The 20,136-nt window shown below is 45.4% G+C and overlaps 1 protein-coding gene across 4 annotated transcripts in view; it reads left to right on the forward strand.

Moving 5' to 3' along the window:
• Positions 1-20,136, forward strand: part of LOC147708329 (FERM domain-containing protein 6-like) — a 649,337-nt gene that overhangs the window by 479,134 nt on the left and 150,067 nt on the right. For all 4 annotated transcript variants that reach the window (XM_086927042.1, XM_086927044.1, XM_086927045.1 and 1 more), the window contains one exon: positions 15,345-15,519. In XM_086927042.1, the coding sequence (XP_086783168.1) occupies positions 15,345-15,519 (175 nt within the window). The remainder of the gene's footprint in view (positions 1-15,344; positions 15,520-20,136) is intronic.

Here is a 20,136-nt window from a genome sequence, read left to right on the forward strand (position 1 = left end):
CTCGATAAGCTAGAGATTAAAAAGGCAGGTTTTTAGTAGTTTTCGGAATTTGACATGATCTGGCTCTTCTCTCAGTGAGATGGGGAGGGAATTCCATGCTTCTGGGGCGGTTTTGCTGAAAGCTCTGTCTCCGTTTCTGACTGTTCGAACTCTGGGAACGGAGAGAAAGGCTTTGCTGGAGGAGCGTAGTGTCCTGTTTGGGATATGAGCTGTGAGTTTCTGTTCAAGATAAGCAGGTCCATGTCCATTTACTGCCTTATGGACTAGGCAGCAGAGCTTGAACTTTATACGCTTTTGTACGGGGAGCCAGTGCAGTGATCTGAGACATGCTGCTGAGGGGGTGCGGGGAGGTAGATCTAATACCAGCCTCGCTGCTGTGTTTTGAAGGACCTGTAATCGGTTCAGTAGTGTTTGGTTGATGGCCGAGAACAGGGCGTTCCCATAGTCCATCCTGTTGACAACAAGTCCCTGGACTAGGGGCATGCGTGCTGAGAGTGGGATCCATTTAAAGATCTTCCTCAGGCTACGCATCTGGCCATAGCTACTTCCCACTGTTTTTTTTATGTGTTCAGACATGGTAAGCTTGTTGTCTAGAATTACTCCCAGGTTCCTGACGTATGGCTTAGGGACGGGGCAGGCGCCAAGGGAGTCTGGCCACCAGTCCGATGACCAGATCTGGTCAGCTTTGCCAAAGAGCATGACTTCGGTCTTCCCTGCGTTCATCATCAGGTAATTTCTAGTCATCCATTCTTGTATATTAGTCATACAGTTTTTGAACCTATTTTTAACGTCATCATGGTTTTGGATGATGGTGACGAGGATTTGAGTGTCGTCAGCATAGGATATAGTCCCAAAACCATTTTCTCTGATGATCTTAGCCAAGGGGGAAACATAAACGTTAAAAAGGGTCGGGCTTAGAATAGATCCCTGTGGGACACCTTTATCATTTTTGTAGGAGATAGAGGTGTGGGGGCCTAGTTGGACCCTTGATCGCCTGTTTCCAAGGTAACTTGATATCCATTTGAGAGCGTTTCCTTCGACACCAATCTCAGCAAGACGCTCTAACAGAACGCGATGCGAGATGGTGTCGAAGGCCTCAGATAGGTCCAATAGTATCAGGATGGCTGATTTTTTTGAGTCCGGGACAGCCTTATGTTGTCCACGATCTCCAACAGGGCCGTTTCAGTGCTGTGGAATGCCCTGAAACCGATTGCGATGGATCAAGGAGTTTATTAGACTCCAAGTGGGCAATAAGCTGTTTGTTGATTAGGGTCTCCATGACTTTCCCAAAAGAGTGGTAAAAGGGAGATGGGCCTATAGTTTACAAATTGATCTGGGTCAGCTGTGGGTTTTTTCAGAATGGGCCTAATTATTGCTTCCTTCCAGTGGTTGGGGACAACACAATGCTGTATTGATTGGTTGAAAATGTTGGTCAAGGTGGGGATCAGTGCTGGGGAGATTTTGGATATGACTTGTGGCGAGGCAGGGTCTCCCGGTGCTCCAGATTTCATTTTCAGCAGAGTTTGGTTCACATCTTTTTCGGTCAAGAGTGAAAACTGTTTCAGCGTGTTGACGTGGGTATCGAGGGAGTTTTGCCTTGTGGTATGAGGGGTGCTGGCCTCATCCTCTGTCGTTGGTTGAGGAAACCGTTTGTGAATTTCGGTTATTTTCTCATGAAAGTAGGAGGCTACGGATTCCACCCAGTTCTTGGAATCAGGGGGAGCCTGCTGTGTGCCTGGGGGTGTAGTGAACTCCTTAACAATATTAAACAGTTCTCGGTGAGAGTTTGCTGCTAGGGTGATCCTATTGCCTAGGTAGACTTTTTTGGCCTCGGCAATGTCCTTCATGTACTGCCTATGAGCCACTTTATATAGTTCCCTGTCTTGGGCGCTTTTTGTCTGTCGCCATTTCCGCTCTGCCATCCTAGTGGAATATTTTATTTGCTTAAGTTCTGGCGTAAACCAGGGAGAATTATTTTTAGGAGGCTTAGAGTTGCGCATAGGTGCTATATCATCTAGCGCAGTGGTGATAGCCGATTCAAATTCCATGGCGGCTAGACTAGGATTGGTGCATTGGGAAATTGAAGGAGGGGATGAGGATTTACTAAAAGCTGGCATGGTGATTTTATTCCATGGTCTGCTTTTTTTCATCTTGCCTGGGTGGGTCACCGGGATCTGAGATCCATTTATTGCGAATTCTATGATAGAATGGTCCGTCCAGAAAACTGAATCACTGTGTGATCGTGACCTTTGGGGAGTTAGTACATATGAGGTCAAGAGTGTGACCAGCTATGTGAGTTGGACCTGTGGGGAGTCGACAAAGTTGTAGGGTTTCTAGACTGGCAGTTAGGTCTATGGTGCAGGGGTCAGTGGTGATTTCAAGATGGTAATTTACATCTCCCAGGAGGATGAAATTCTCTGTAGTAAGAGCATAAGGCGCTATTGCTTCTACTAATTTCTCAGAGAAATTTGTCTTGGAGCCGGGGGGTCTGTAAATGAGAGCTACCTTCCATGCTTCTTTGTTGCTCACGGTCATGGTGGCAATGAGCAACTCTCCCCAGCATTCAAGGTAAGAGTCATTTATATAGATTTGTATAGCTGATTTATAAATTATTGCCGTCCCCCCCCCCTTTTTTGTTGCCATGGCGGTCGAGTCTATGTATTGTATAGGCCGGGGGAAGGGCTATGGCAATATCTGGCGCGGACGATTCCTGAAGCCAAGTTTCTGTGACAAACAGTATGTCTGGTTTCACAGAATCTAGGAGTGCCCAGATTTGTAGAGCGTGTTTGGCCATTGATCTTGCATTGCAGTAGAGGCAAACTAGGTTAGCTGGAGTCTTTGGGGCACAAGTGGTTTTATGGGGTTTAGGTGGTTTGGTAGAGGCAGGGTTAGGTTGAGAACTAGGGAGCTGGGATTTAGAGACTAAAGGTTTAGCTGGGTTAAGGTTATGTAGTTCAGTGTTTGTATACCTGATAATGCCCATTTCTCGTTGCAGTGTGCGGGGAGAGTCGTGCCGGGAAACAGAGTGACGAGCAGGGTTTCTGGCGTCTGGAGTCGGCCGGGATGACTATGTCGTCTAAATAGGCTGACCCGAATCCGGATAAGTTCTTCAGGACGGTATTCATTAGACGTTGGAACGTGGCAGGTGCCCCATATAGCCCAAAAGGGAGGACCGTGAACTCGAAGTGTCCATCATCCGTAGAAAAAACGGTCTTTCTTCTGTCCTCCTCCCTTAGGGGCACCTACCAATAGCCTTTGGTGAGATCTAGGGTTGTGATATACTGAGCGTCGCCAAGTTTCTCAATGAGTACATCCACTCGAGGTATTGGGTACGCGTCAAAGCTGGATATATCATTTAGGGCTCGGAAATCCATGCAAAAACGTCTGGTCCCTTCAGGTTTTGGGATCATGACTATCGGACTGGACCAATTGCTCTTAGAGGGGCGGATACCCCAAGTCCAACATATCTTTTACTTCCTTCCGGATGGTTGTTCTTCGGGCTTCTGGTACTCGATAGGGCCGGATCCTGACTGTTTTTCCAGGTGGGGTATCGATACAGTGTTCGGCAAGAGAGGTCCTTCCAGGGACATTAGAGAACAAAGAATCGTGGTCCCTCAGGGTATCTTGTAGCTCTGTAAGCTGTTGTATATTTAGCTCATCATTGATTACCAGTTGATCCCGAGTAGAAGAACCTAATGGGGGGTCCGACACCAGGTTCACTCCCGTCGGAAGTGGTCCCAACCACTTTTTGAGCAGATTTATGTGGTAGGTCTGAGTCTTGGAAGGGCTGATCTGTAATCTGTAACTCGTTCTACCAATCGCCTCGATCACTCAATGGGGGTCCAACCCATTCCGTTCGGAACTTCTGAGTGGAGGACGGTAGGAGAACCAAAGCCCAGTCGTCTTTTTACAGTTGCCTCCATTTCTTACCTCTGTCATAGGCTACTTTCTGACGCTTCTGGCTCTCTTCTAGGTGTGTATATGCTATATCTCGTAATTTTCCTAGTTTGGATTTGAGACTCTGGGCGTAGTCTAATGTCGTGGCGGTCTCTTCTGGGATCTCGTTCTCCCAAGCCTCCTTGGTCATGTCGAGTAGGGATCGTCGCTGTCTGCCGTACAGTAGTTCAAAAGCCGATACTCCCGTACTGCTCTGCCGTTGGCCTCGTATCACATACAGCGCTAGGGGCATTATCTGGTCCCATTCGGTCCCGCTGACTTCTAGCATCTTCCTGAGCGTTGTTTTCAGGGTTTGGTTATAGCGCTTGACCAGGCCATCGGTCTGCGGGTGGTATACCGAGGTACGAATCTGGTGTTTGTTTAAGTTGTTACAGACCTCCTTCATGAGCTTGGAGACGAAGGGTGTGCCTTGATCCGTCAGGATCTCTTTGGGAAATCCTACTCGGCTAAACAATTCTATCATCTTTTCAGCAACTTGCTTCGAGGTGGCAGTGGTTAAGGGGAAGGCCTCCGGGAACCTTGTGGCATATTCAACAACCACTAGTACGTGTTGGTATCCCTTCCGGGTCTTTGGTAGAGGCCCGATAAGGTCCATTCCTACCCTTTCGAAGGGTTTCCCTATAATGGGTAGGGGTTGCAAGGAGATGGATGGCGGTTTGGTCATGTTCTTCTTCTGGCATATGCTACACTCCTTGCAGTACACCGCAGTGTCCTTATAGATTCCGGGCCAATTGAAGTGCCGGAGAACATTTTGGGTGGTCTTCTCTGCTCCGGCATGCCCCGCGACCAGATGGCTGTGCGCAAAGAATAATACCTGGTCCCTAAAGGATACAGGAACTAAGAGTTGTGCTGATTCATCTTGCTTTCCTTGTCGGTATAACAGGTCTTTTTGTATCAGGAACCGGGGGTACTTTGATGGTTCGTTGTCTTGGTCTTGGTGGGCTTGTTCCCACGCGTTGAAGAGGGTAGGATCATTGCCCTGGGCGAATCGGAAGCTTCTGTCCAACACCCATGGGCCCGGGGACAGCAGGGCAGGGAACGGGTCTATAGATCGGGAAGGTCAGTAAGGGAGAACCGGGACCTGCTATATACTTTTCTTAAAGAGGTGCAGGAAGCCTGGGTTATCTGTCCCTATAATCAAGTCCTCGGGGAGGGAAGACAGGACCCTACCCGTATTATATGGGGATCCCCATGCAAGGGCTGTATTGGGAGGTTGGCTATGGGGTATGGCTTAACGTCTCCATGCGCACACCTTATGCTCACCCTCTCCCCGGGTAAGTATTGAGAAAGGGCCACATGTTGGGTGTGGACCACGGACTGTCTGCAGCCTAAGTCTAAGAGGGCCTGAATAGAGGAACCGTTCACCCTAACATTTACTCTGTACGAGCTCCCCATCTCAGCTGAATATAAGACGGCTTTGGGCAGGTACCCCACCTCCATAGGTTAGTCTTGTTGTCTTCGTCTCGGACATAGACGGGCAATGTGGCCCCAGTTGCCACAGTCGAAGCATTGGGGCCCAGGGGGTCAAAAGCCTTCGGGCCTCCAGGGGCGAGGCCGTGGTGGGTCCAGAGGTCGTATAGGCCATTTCTCTGGTTTGGCACCAGGTTTGGAGTTTTTCTCGCTGTCCCAACCGAGAGTCTTGGGCTGTGCCCTGGCGAAGGTGGCGGCCATATCAATGGCCTGTGTAGTTGTTAAGTTGTGGTGCTGGCGAAGCCACCTTTGGGTGGCATAGGGTAGAGCTTCTAGGTACTGCTCTAAATATATGCGGTCCATGATCTCCTCTTTGGAGCTGGTGGAGGGGGTGAGCCATTTGTCTGCGGCCATTTGTAGTCGCACAAAAAGGGTTTTGGGGTTTGCTCCAGGGGCTCCCCGTTCCTTCCGAAACCTCAATCTGTAGGCTTCTGGATCCAAGCCTAGATGGTCCAGTATAATTCTTTTTACATCGGCATATGGGGTGTCTCCCGTGGGATTGGCCACGTGAAACGCGGCCTGGGCCTCGCCCACGAGAAGCGGGGCCAGGAAGAAGGGCCACTTGCTAATTGGCTATCCACTCGCTCTGGCCGCTCTCTCAAAATTCAACAGGAACGAGTCTGGATCCTCGCCAGGGTGGTACTTCTGGAGGGATACTGCTGCCGAGCCATGGGGGATGAGTCTTTCTTCACTACCTCCTCGTGATACCGGATCTACCCAGGGCTGAGAAGGTTCAGGCCGCGCTGACAAGGCTTTCTTTAGGATCTCCCTATCGGCTTGTGCTGAATTCAACTGCTGCTCCACTACCCTCTCTAGCCACTCCTGTCCCTTCACCAATTGCTGAACTAATGTCTCCATCTTTTCTATACAGATGGTTTCATTGCCCGCATTCTCCACCACTGTAGTGGGCGCAGGAGTGATGGGCAGGAGGCGTGTCTTAGTTTTAGTAGGCTTTGATGTGGAAAAGAGGTAATCTGTACAAGTCTTTCGGGTAGGGACAGTTCGACGGGGTGAGCGGCTTCGAAAGACTCGTCTGCTTCGGGGTTTGTCCTTCTCGCCTCTCCGATGTCTTTCGGGGCTCCGTCGAGTCGAGGCTCCGTCGACGTCCGTCTTGCCTCTCGATAGAAACAAACACAGCAAGTCATGAGTAAGGTGCTCTATATGTACAAGTGCTCAGGGGAAAAGGAGTGAGGAGGCACAAACCCGTGTCACACTCTCTATAGGTCCGGCCGGTGAAACGGGGGGGTCGGTGCTCAGGGAAAGGGATACCGGGACAAGGGAATACCCAGGACTAATTGGTGGAAGCGCCCTTCCTTCCAACCCAGCCCCTGATCTTACTCCGTACCTGGGATAGCCACACACCTCCCCCGGGTGTGTGGCTGGGCGGCTCGTGGGGACGTTGGCCTCCTGGCTTAACCTCGGTCTCAGGCGCCGGTTCTCTACAGCTCTCCGCTTCCTCCGATCGTCTCCTCGTCTCCACAACACTCCTCAGCTCTCTCCGCTCCTCTTCCTTCTCCTTCCCCACGTCTCCACTCCGGGTGTACAAGCACACCCGCCTCTCTGTGACTTCCGCATTTGACGGATGAGCGTCCTCGTGTAGCCCCGCCCACTCGTCCTCCGACTGGAAATTAAAGGGCCAGTGCATTTCCATCTCCACGTCCAGAGAGCCTATTCCACAGTCAATATCAGGCAAGTCGTTCTGTGAAGGGCAAGAAAGAAGGGGGGTATGGTTTGAGAGTCCCTGCAGGGTCCCCAAATCCTGGCCCGGAGGGTACCCTGGTACACCCCGTTACAATCATTTTCCTCTTTTCATATTCATATGCGTTTATTTTGTTTTTCACGCTGTGTTAAATATCGAATTTTCTTAATGTGATGGATTAGCCAATACATGTTTCACACTTAAAGCTAATACGCCTAGGGATTTTTCAAGGTTGAAAGTTATTTCCCAAACAATCATCATTGGACACAACATGCCGTGTACAATTATTAAAATAAATTAAAATTCGGAATAAATAAAAGGTGTTCTTCTATTTTATAACCTTTGGTCCAACTACGTACCCAAATTGAGAGCTATTCATAATGAATACCTGTCACTGACCTTTCTCAACTATGGATCCAGTGTTTGGCTTATTGTGGATGTTATGAACATCCAAACACCGTCCTTGAAATGTTGTCTGCTTATATACTCCTTCTACACAGCAATATAATGAAGCCTATTGGAATTCAAGTAGGAGGTCCTGTTCCAATCCATGTCTTCTGACAACTCCTTTCGCAACTTTCTTTGTTTCTGAAAAAATCAAATGTATGTGTTGTACATTCAAATTTTTTTTTTTAAATCATACTTATTTTCTAAGAAAACTCGACTGAACGTTACTATACGTGTGAAAACTACCCATATTTGATGTTCTCGCACTGGCACTTTGCTCTCATAACTCCTTACTGCTTTGATTAATTATCCTTTAAAGTTAATGCAATTGTGGACAAATAAATTCCCCTTCATTGATTCTGCCATCACGGCATCTCCATCCTTGATATACCGCCGGGGTGATTACATCATTTCTGAAATGCTTTCCTTCGATGCTCTTTGTTCCTTGACTCACTAAGATGGTCTCTGTCCTGACTCCGGCGCGATCAGGGAACCTATGGTACCTCGAGCCCTACCAATTACACTGATGCCTAAAAATTATCCCGACATGCCTCATCACGTGCATCTTATACACATTTTACCCTGGCTCTATGGAAGTTGTCCTTTACGTCATTACATCTCGCTTCCGACAATTCTTCCTATATTATTCCCGAGTTTGCACAGTCACTGTGCCGATCAGACCATATTATGACCTTCAGTTCCAGATTGCAAAAGACCTTTGAATTTCCTGGCATGATAGGTAAGCCATCATCTCCCCACTTCTTCCACAACCACTGCTTGGCCCTATCTTATGTTTGCTTTTCATTTACACGTAAATACACTTGCCTACTACAAAAGCAATACAGTCCCGCCTGGTAAACCATGGTCCTTTCTGACAATACCAAGATTCCTCTTACTCATACCTAATTTTGCATTCCATCACATCTTTTTGTCCATCCATGACCAATACCGGTACCTTTACATACATACCTATGGTGCATTTACATGTTTACCCTATTATCCCTGAGCATGCTAGTTTTTCTACCTCTCACCTTCTGTCTCTTTGGATCTAAATAATGATTTTACTGTTTTACTTGTGTTCATTTATCAAAACAATGTCTGTATATATAACATGCAGTACAATGAACAATTGGTGACAGTAGCAACCTTTTATTCAAAACAAAAGAGATAAAAAACAGCATTCGCAATAACAATTTAGCATAGTCTGCAGTGAATGCAATTTATTTTCAAAGCAAATATTCACTACAGTTTCGGCAACGCAGTTGCTCTTTCATCTACAGTCAATTCAAGTGTTTTTGGTTGCTCCAGTGTTGGGAAAGGAAAGATGGGGTGTTTGAGGTAAAAGTGAGTAAGTGAAGGTGGTGGATGTGGGAAGTTGGCCTGGTATATGATGTCCACTATTCTAGTGGGCACCTTGCACCAGTCCAAACAACCCTTATGGTGATGGTTGTAAAGTCAACCTTATAGACCAGCTATCCTAGTGGTAGCATGGACAAAGGAGTCTTCGGCTAAAACTTCAGAGAGCATGTGAAGCCATCTGTTTTATCAATAATAATCCCTTGAATATCAAATTAAAGGACACCACACAAGGTATATATCAAATATATATATATGTATTTATTACTAATACAACCCCTCTGCACTCTTTATGAGGTCAGAGTTCGAGATACAGCACAAGTTACTCAATAAGCATACTATAAGTTGCACAAATACAATTCTGCCCTAGGGACCTCACAAACCATATACTAAGTAAGTGGTATAAGAACTACTTCAGGAAAGGTGAATAGGCCTAGGGACTAGAGAATCGCTGGGGCTACACTGGACAACCAAGGGTTAGGAAGTATGAGTCCCACAGGATGCGTGTGCAGTGTCTAAACACACACGCGAGTTACCATAGAGAATGAATGGGAATGTAAAAGTTACAAAGTAGTAGATTTCGGACATTTCCGGGTGGACTACGGGAAAACCCTGTTAAACTAAGACACTTGGATAGTTAATACCCACGGGAGCACCAGAGTACTTGAGTTACCTGACCCAGGGAATCCGGGTGCACAGGTGTCTTTTCGTGTCGGGTTTCGTCGCTGAATCCTATGGAGAGCTGCAAGAAAGTGCTGCAGGCGACCAGGACGAAAGTTTCCGGATGGATCCAAGGGTGGATCGGAGTCGAGAAGAACCTTGAAGCATAGGGTGCAAAGTCTGGGTCACTAGCCAGTGACCAGGAAGGATCCAGTTAGGAACCAGGCGATGTCAAGATGCAATCAGGTGAAGAGGTGAAGCTTGCCTCCGCAGCCACGAGGTCCAGGAGGCGTCGACAATGACCAGGAGCTGAAGTCGAGCTGTCCTACGATGGATCTAGTTGTTGGCAGTGTCGGTATCTGGATTGGACCCAACAAAACTTGGCAAATGCAATCCACACAGGATTAGAAGATTGGCTTCTGTTCAGACCAGCAGGGTCTGGGGAGCTTCTCCTTTGCATGGGATGCTGGAGCAAGACTGGAGCAACCAGGCAAGCAGTATTGATTCAAAGATTCGTCTTCATAGGGCTCACTAGCCAATGGGCTAGCAACCCGGAAGAAGCGTCAAGCTGAAATGCAGGAGCGGGTCCCACGTGGCACTCGTGGAGTGTGGAGGGCTGAGCTCCGGTGCAAATGCTGCTCGGGTCTGGGGCTTCTCAAACCCCAATGCACAACTTTGAGGGTACCTCTGAAGCTGCACGGTTAGCAAAAAACAAGTAGTCCAGGGTGTCCGGTCCCACGTCTCTCGTGTCCACCACGGGTCTCAGCTTTGCTGCGGATGTGGATCGGAGTCCAAAAAGTCTGGAAGTCCAGTTCCTGAGTCGCTGAGTCTTTGGGTTCCGGCGGGAGTGTCAACAAAGCAAACCGGCAAGTTACTGTTGGTGCCTGTTTGCACAGGGTGGTCACTCCTTGACCACAAGGGAGATGTCTTCAATTCTTCCAGTCGATATGGAACATCGAAGGTCCAAGAGTTTCATTTCAGAGTTTCTTTCCAGGATAATCTAATGTCTCTAGACACAGCTCCTAACTTTATACCAAACTAAGGGTCTGGATTACCTGCTAGGTCCGTCCTATGGGTGGAACCTGAGAAGGGGGTGGTTACACCCCTTTCTCTTTGTCCAGTTTCGCGCCAGAGCTGGGGCTGGATTGCCCCAGCAACTGGTTTGAACCAGGCTATCTCTTTGTCCAGTTTCGCACCAGATCTGGAGCTGGATTGCCCCAGCAACTGGTTTGAACCAGGCTATGCATGGAGCACCTTGTGTGCCCCAGGCAGTTTCTGGAAAAGCATCTTTCCATTGAACCCACCCTGCCCCAATCCACTACAGGCTGTCTGGGGAGTTGCCAGCACCTCCCTCGACAGGAAACCTATTGTCCAGGCCTCCCCTGCCAGAGTTTCGTGCAGCAGCAGGAGGTCAGATTCGTGTCTGTGGCAGCAGCATCCGTTTTGTGAATCTGAGGCTCTGTTTAACTTTAACCGGGTAAAGCAGTAACTACATGTCTTCTCCCTCTAGAAGGATGGAATGTTACCCCCGCCGCCAGGACTGGCGGGGGGGGGTAGTATTCCAAAGTGTTTGACACCTTACACGACATGTTTTGATAAGGCCAAACCAGAGTTAGCATTACCTGCGAGGATTATAGTGCACTTGAGAGTATATGGTATGGCTATATCATAGACAGCTATAAGGACATGGTTCCGAAAGCTGCAGACAGGCTAAGCTCATGCTAGAGCACCATCTCACATAAAACCAAGCACTCTGACTTCAGGATTGTCAAGGCCTGCCATAGGAGTGACTTATAGGTGTATATGTGTCTATATATAAGGGTAGATATAGGAATACTATATCTAAGCAAGCCCAAGCCACCTTGCCCACACTGAGTGTTCAGCCTGTGGTGTCAGTTTGTATGGCCAGGCAGGGGTGGCATAATTCATGCTGCAGCCCCTGGTAGGCCTTGGATGCACCTATGCCCTGGGTACCTATGGTACACTATACAGGGGCTCACAAGGTGACCCAAAATCCAATTAGATATGTACCTAAAGTACATGGAGTCCATTTTACAGAGAGAGCAGATAGCCTGGGGCCCTGCATAGCAGGATCCCAGGCCAAGTAAGTAAAAAACCAGCTAAACACTAGGCAAAAAGTTGGGGTAACCATATAGTAAAATATCCACCTTCCTACAGTGGAAAAGGAAAAGGTGATGTGACATATACACATCCGGTTCACATAGTAGGACCAATCCGGCCTTACACAGGTCAATTGTTCCAGTTATACCACATAGCAATGCATGGACACCGATAATGAATTAGAGTCGTCGGGGTTTGTGCAGTAGTAGTAGTCAACGTTTCAACCCCTTAGATGTTCAAGGTGAATCAATCCTTAGCATGGGGTCTTCATCTGGACTCCGTGAACAAGGAGCACCTAGAGGCAATTGGATACTCTGTGTTAGGGGTGTGTGATTTAAAAGGTAGATAGTGAATGCTTCACAATCAAGGGAAAAGATTACCTAATCATTCCACCGCATGAATACTCCTGGGCGGTCAATGGGGATGGACTCAGGTGTGCTTTAAACTGCAAAGAAGACACAGAATCAAATTAATAACTGTTCAAAAAGGCTGGGATAATAAATCTCTATTCTGTTCCTAGGATAGCGCTTACAGAATAGGGTGAGAAGTTCAGCCAAACGTCCACGTACGGGCCTTGATGTTCAACTGTGGGTCAAAAGATCCCTTGCAGAGATAAGATGAATCTACCAAAAGAAGACAAATCCTAAATTAAGGTGGCTTCCAACATATAAAATAATCTGTTAAGAGACATATTCAAAAGACAGAAGGCATGGCATACGGAGGGATTACTGAATGGAAATATACCCTGTCAAATACCTTGCTATTCAGATAAGGGGATAACTGAATGAAAATAAACTCTGTCGAATCCTTGCTATTCAGATTAGGATTCTGATAACCAGTGACTGCACTCAGCACCCTTTGCTCTATTCACTGCACTCAACACATTTAACTCTGTTCACTGGGGTTGTGCCTCTTGTGGTTGCATATAAAGCATATTAGGAGCGCTCAAAAATACACAGTGTGCGAGGTCCTAAAGGTCCTAAAGATCTACATATAACATAATATGTGTATTTGTAAAGCGCACATTCACCACAAAGGGTGTCTTGGCACTGAATAACAGATGTTTATTGTTACCCAACTCAATGGTACTCGTTTTATCAACCTCAGAAGGATCAAAGGTTGAGTGGACTCGCTGGGAATTGAACATGTGGCCATGTGGTCATGAGGTCAAACACAGGCCACAGTTGACACATCAGCCCACTAAACCCCCTGAACCGGCTATGTATAATCTAAAGGGATAACTATGAGAACACCAGCACAGCATGCTTGCTCCAGTACCTTTTTCATGTATACTTACTTACCTGTACATGTAATGTTTCCCAATTAATGTTGTTTTACTTTTTAAATCCACATTTTGGATCCAAACATTTACCATGGTATTGTTTATTTGCTTGTTTTGACATTAACAAACAGTATCAGCATATATTAGATGTTTAGGAGAACACAAATCCAGTTTAGTTTGTCCTTTACTCTTTGTATGTACACATTTGCCAAGCTTCACAGTGTGCTACACACAAGTAATCCCTTTTTAGGTTGAGCCTGGGCAGAAGTGTGGCTCAATGGTTAGAGCGGCAGACCCAGATGCAGAGGTCTAGCCTGGGACCAGGGTTCAATTCCCCGCCTCGGCGGGTCTTGGGCTCAAAAATTCCACAGACCTGATAATTCTTGCCTCGGTGCCAGTTCCAATCATGGAGTCCCACTCTGCAACTCTGGGCAATAGCTTGCTTAATCCCCACAATGCTAAGGATGCCTGGCCTCCACCTTGGGGGTGCCCAGGAGTGGACGCCTCACAGGGAAAGCCAGGATGGGTTCCACAGCGGTATTCGTACAAGCGCCTTGAGACACTTGCGGGTGAGTAGTGCGCTATACAAGTATCAATTTTACAATTTTGCAGAACATGCGCTGCTCTGCTAGACACGCTGTATTCGAGTATGGTTATGAAGCCCCGCCCACTCTCCGCCTATGTTTTTCACTGACTTGTGTCATTGTCCTTCGTTAATGCTGGCTTCTAATTAGTTAATAGGCTGGTTAGTCACTCCTTAGTACCGCCTTGTCTTAATTTGTAAACTCCCATAGGGACTGGCCCTCTTACTTCGTTTGTTACACGGTACATCTTATACAGTCTGTAAGCACAATTTTCTTAAATGCGTTTCTCCTACTGCAGGCACGACATGCTTTCTTGCAAAATTCAGCACATTCAGCATGCCGTGTTCGCTTTCAAAGGGCGCTTTTACAAAAAAAAGCACCTCATACAGCGCTTTCACTTGAATATCGGCCGCGGACCTTTCTTTATATGTCTAAAGATAGGGGCCAGGCATCTATTAACATGAAAGCACAGCATGGGGTGCTTGTAAACAGCAATCATTTGCAATGCAATAGGTCTCACATTTTATAAAATTTCTCCTATTGGTATTGTAAATGACAATGCCTTTCATTATTGCAGGTGTTTTTTAAACACATAAATAAAAGGCATTCAGCCTGATTCATCAAGCTGAATTGCGCTCGCAAAGGGCCAGATTCTGAGAATCTGGCCCTTTGCGAGTGCAATTTTTGCATTTGGGATTCATCATCCCAAATGCAAAATTCGCTATTTAAGAATTCGCAAATTTGCGAGGAATAGCATTTAAGGAATCTCTATTAGAGATTCCTTAAATGCTATTCTTGAAACATTTAAAAATTGCGAATGAGCAATTTTGGGCCGCTATTTACCGCGAGGTCAAACCTCGTGGTAAATAGCGAAAACTTAGAAAAATGCTTTTAAAAGCATTTTTCTAAGTTGCATGTTACACACACACATGTCCTTTGGACATGTGTGTGCGCAACACCTGTTGAAATGTGCATTTAAGGGGTGCTACAGGGTGTCCTTTGGACACCCCTGGAACCCTTCAAATCGCTATCTTATTTGCGATTAGCAAATTGCTAATCGCAAATAAGGAATACTCACCATTCATTCCTATGGGCCTTTTGGCCCATAGGAATGAATGGGGAGTCATTCCTTATTTGCGATTAGCAATTTGCTAATCGCAAATAAGGAATGTGTAGGAATCGCATTTAATTTTGCGATTCCTACATGAATCCCGTTTTGCGAGTCTGTAATAGCGATTCCTTATGAATCGCTATTAAAGACTCGCAAAACGGGTCTTTGATGAATCAGGCTGATAGTCTTTTACAATGCCAATAGCTCATAATCTCGCAATCGTGAGACCTATTTCATTGCAAATGCTTGTTTTAATTACTTAAAAAATGAATTTGTTTCCATCATTCTAAATGGCATGCTATGTTTATTGATTACTTTATTAAAATAACTATCAGTTCACAAATTTTGTTTTGCCAAAATAAAAGGAAAAAGTGACAAATGTATGCAGTGGTCTCATGGCTTCAATGTGCAAAATACATCAGGCCAAGCATAACGATTGATAAGCATTACATCCGCAAGAAGAAAAGAAGCACACATTTTGGTTGAGGTTTGTGGTTGGAGACAGAAAGAATTGACTTGCAATTGTTATATGACATGGGCAGGAAATCCGCCACAGGCTGAATCAGGCTATAAAAGGGGGATACTTACAACTGTGATTGATATTGAAAAGACAGCTAAAGCCTTTCACACTCATATACAGCTTTTATTTCTTTTCAGGGGAAGAATTTTGAGATTCGGCCCGACGGGTTACCCTCTGCCAAAAAACTTGTTTACTACACTGGTTGTCCTTTCAGGTCGCAACATCTGCTGCAGTTGCTCAGTAACAGCCACAGGTTCTACCTCAACATACAGCCTGTGCTTAAGGAGATAAGGAAGATGGAGGAAGCAGAAGGTGAGTGCCAAATAAAGACCCTAGGCATGCTTCAAAACAAGCATTGGTAATGCCAATAGACTCAGCCTTTAAATGAAAATGCCTTTTCAGTCACTCATTGGTTTAGGCACTCCGTAAGTTAACATATATGCCTTCTTACCCTCAACTTTGCATTTATGCTTCTGTTTATCGATGCACTGGCTCATTCTTGCATTTTCCTATTTACAGATAAACAATAAAACACATAAACATATGCAAGATAAATAAAAGAATGCAAGTAGAAACAAGCATTTCCAATGCAGTAGGTCTCGCATTTGCAAGACTTTGAGCTATTTGCATTGTAAATGGTAATGCCTTTTATTTCTGTGTTTTGAAAACCTGCAAGCGGTGCTTAAACACACACTTTTCTTGCCACATAAGTTACTCAACCCTGCTGCACAATTTGATCCACTTTTGCTGCATTTTTCCAGTGGCCCTGGATATATTTAGTCTCAATGGCATTCTTTTTTATGAATGAACTGTTGGATTCAACTATATTTGAATAGTTTTAATTAAGTATCAAATAAAGGATTTAATAACACGGGAAGCGTTTTGGTGCTGTTCGTGATGACAACAGTATAGTGTCATGAGACTATGTGTACTAGGATGCTTGTGGTTGGGGCGGACCTAGTAGAGGAAGTACCCTCCACGGAGAGCAGGCGGGGGGAGTGGGGTGGCCGGTGCCCTGCAGCGGGGCCGTTGCCGGCCCCGGTTCTCTCTGGGCAGTAAATTATCACATGTGACTCACCCAATTACTCGCTCCCGATGCACAAAATAAGTAAGTAGCTAAGGGGGCGACACAGACACCCGCATGTAATCATAGTCTGCTGCCGCCCTGAGTGTAAGTGCACGTGCAGCCTAATTTAATTTAATAATTTAATTTTAATTTAATTTAATTTAATAGCCTGGACCGCCATACACCATTTTAAAAATAGAAGCGGGCTCCTGTGGGAGAGACGGATTGAGCGAGGCCACAGGCGAAAAGTTAATGAGCGCAAAAGCAAAAAGAGGTCTCCCAAAAGAACACAAAAGCAATGTAAGCATAAGAAAACAGTAGCTGGCCAGTGCTCTTGTGAAGAAAAACGGAAGGGAGGTATCGCTGCCTAAACCAGTTAAGATGCAGCAAATAAGTGAGACACTGGATTTAACCAGTCAGAAGCAGGAGGCGGGAGCAAAGTCTTTTATTGACTACAGCAAATCTTGCAGTCAGCGCATGTGGGCTGTGGGCTCAACCTAAACAAGCATTGGCATAGCCAATAGGTCTCGCTTTTTGGAACGTGATTTTTCATAAGAAGTTTTTTTGTAGTAAGTTGTATTATGTGTAGTGTCTGTGGCATTTATTGTTTTATTAATATGTGTTATCTAATTATATGGTTGTGGTAGAGTGGTAGTATAGTAGTAGAAAAGGGTAGAAGGGTAGAGGGTTATAGCGTTAGTAGAGGGGTAGAAGAGGGATAGTAGAGGGCTATAGGGTTAGTAGAGGGGTATTAGAGGGCTAGAAGGGTAGTAAAGAGGTAGATGGGTATTAGATGGGTATAGGGTTAGAAGTGTAGATGAGGGGTATAAGATGGGTAGAGCGATAGTAGAGTGTTTGAGGAGGGGTAGTAGAGTGTTAGAGTGGTAGAGGGGTAGTAAAGGAGTAGATTTGTAGAAGTGGGGTAGTATAGGTGTAGAAGAGGGTTAGTGTAGGTTTTGAAGAGTGGTAGTAGAGTGGTAGTTGAATGTAGGTGATAGGTTCTATACAACCTTTATTGAAAAGTGCCGTAGCGGTAGCTATGGAGATCTGCCTTCTGTTTAATTTGCAAAGCAATGTAATGCATTACAATTTTAATAGTATGTAATCTTATGAGTTACCAATTAAAAGGAGACTTGTATAATTGCGTTGTACAAAAATATGTATTTATTTTAAACATACCCTACTAGTCTGTTTATGAGGCTAGAGGGTAAAACATATAACTCACACTTAATAGCATATAGTAAATTACCATAATCTATATTGATCCCTAGGGGTGTACTAAAGTAAATAAAGTAAACAAACTCAGTATTATTAAAGAGTATATGTTTATAGTGTTAGAGGGGTAGGACAAAGGTAGAGTTGTAGTAGAGTGTTAGCGGGGAGGAAGAGGGGTATTAAAGGCTTAGTAGTGTGAAAGGTTAGAGGGATACCAGAGTGTTATTAGAGGGATGATAGATGGGTATCTGTTTATGTGGGTAGAAGGGTAGACAGTGCTATCTGTAATTATATGGTTGTAGTAAAAGGGTAGAGGGGTAGAAGAGGGTATAAGGGTAGAGGGTTATAGCATTAGTAGAGGGGTAGAAGAGGGATAGTAGAGGGCTATAGGGTTAGTAGAGGGGTATTAGAGGGATAGAAGGGTAGTAAAGAGGTAGAGGGGTATTAGATGTGTATAGGGTTAGAAGGGTAGATGAGGAGTAGAGCGATAGTAGAGTGTTTGAGGAGGGGTAGTAGAGTGGTAGAGGGATAGTAAAGGAGTAGATATGTAGAAGATGTGTAGTAGTGGGGTAGTATAGGTGTAGAAGAGGGTTAGTGTAGGTGATGGGATATTATTCAATTTAGGCTACATAGCCCATAAATGAGGACTAAACAGGAGGGATGTCTTGACAATAGATTTACAGATTAACTTTTTGTACATGGCAAACTGTGTTTTTCAGTTATTTAATGTAGTTTGGTTGTATAAGTGCAGGATATCAAATACAGTTGCCGAGATATGATTAACTAAACGAATAAAGAAAGGACTAACTTAAAGGTCTCACTGTCCTCTTTCATAATTCATGTAGGGCCCGGGGTGAATGACAGGGCATGTTTGGCCAAGTCATCCCCGTCAGCTCAGTGAATTTACCCGCTGTGATAATCTCTGCCCGCCTGGACGTCCTGGGGGCAGGTGGAAGGCCAAATGGAACGGAGCAGTTCAGAAGTAATGCTCCAGTCTAATAAAGAAAAATAAATCTCCCTATGGAGTTTTTCTTTTCTTGCTCTCTTGCCAGGCAGCATTTTCACAAAATAACAAAGAAAAGAAAAGCAATTAAAAAAATACCACACCGGTGACTGTTTCTTCTGTTTTTGCAGCAGGTTTAATTAACATTGCAGGCAGTGGGGGAATTCGAGGATTTTGAGGCAAAATTGCGATTAGTATAATCTTGAAAAGCTGGGGAGCCTATTTTTGTCCAAAATCAGTCTGGGGGTTGCTTGTGTTCCTGTCAGAAAGGATCTGGCTTGGCAATTTGCACTAGACTGATCCTATTGGAGCAGAGCCAAGGCTGATTTGCATATGGCTGGTTCCAGTTTGAGGTAGCATGGTGGACAAAATAATGGACTACATATTGACCCAGTGTAATTACCAGTGGCTGTAAATTATTCAAGCAAACCACAAGTCACTTTTAAGTTTTCCAGATCAGAAAAGTAACCACATTTACAACTGCATTGAGAAGCAAAAATGACTAGTCCAAACAAAGCGGAGGATAAAGACTTTAAAGGAAAATAGCCACAACTATTTTCCAAGTTTTGTAACCTAATTCATTGGGCCCGCCTCATTCTTCAGTGTGTCAGTGCAATTCGCTCCTGTAATTTGTTAATGTATCATCCTGCTACAAATGGTAATGCTTACATTTAATAATTCATTATTGTCTCATCCTGCTACAATCGCTACCTATCATATTCCGTAGATAATGTATTAATGTAGTATCCTGCAACAATTGCTACATTTGATAAAACCCAATACAAATCGTTTAACAATCAAAAGGCTCACCATCCCATCTTTGGTCACTCAAAATGCAACACCAAAAGGTAAATCCTGGTCATAGAGGAGTGCAAGGTAAACCTGGTGGTATAACTTGTAAGTCTGGTGTTCAAACACCTTATGAGCAATCCACCATACATTAAACCAAATTTAAGCTATGATACCAAATCAGAGGAGTATGTGCAGAAAAGGAGTTTCCTGAAATCATTTGTGAGCAGCCACCACAATTTGAGCTGCAGAGTTCTATAGCACCTGAAGGACCAATAGAGGCCCTTATCCAGACCAAGGTACACCCCAATATTGTACTCCATCTGCAAGTCCGTAATGACAGTGCCTGCAGAATGCCATTCCTCAACTGTTAGCTCGCCCATCCCTTCTTGCATTAAGTTCGAAGAAGCCTCCCCTTACCCTTTCCCCCTCCTGTTGTTTTCCTTTAGTGAGACACGATCGGCACGGTCTCCTATGAAGAGGCGCCCCGCCCTGGTTTGGTAACTATACTTTGAGCGCATGGTACTGTTTTAATTAATCCCCGGACCTCAACGCTCTCATCTAATCACCTCCTTCCCTCGGCAGGTAGCATTTTGAGCACTCTGATCGCTTCCATGGAAATACAGAAACCATTCCCCTCCTTGAAAGTACAGCCATCGGACTATGCAAACTTGGTAACTCCAGCCTTATTGTCCCACTACTCCTGCACCCGGTCTCCCCCGCGGTTTCACCACTAGTGCGGCTGATTCCCCACCACTATATCCGCGCGTGCCAATCAATCCATTACCACTGAGCCGTATCTATGTCACAAGTTATACTGTTATAAAGGTCTATGTCACTTCAAATTTTGCCCCGC

This window comes from Lissotriton vulgaris, chromosome 6 (assembly GCF_964263255.1).
Source record: "Lissotriton vulgaris chromosome 6, aLisVul1.2, whole genome shotgun sequence".
Lineage (NCBI taxonomy): Eukaryota > Metazoa > Chordata > Amphibia > Caudata > Salamandridae > Lissotriton > Lissotriton vulgaris.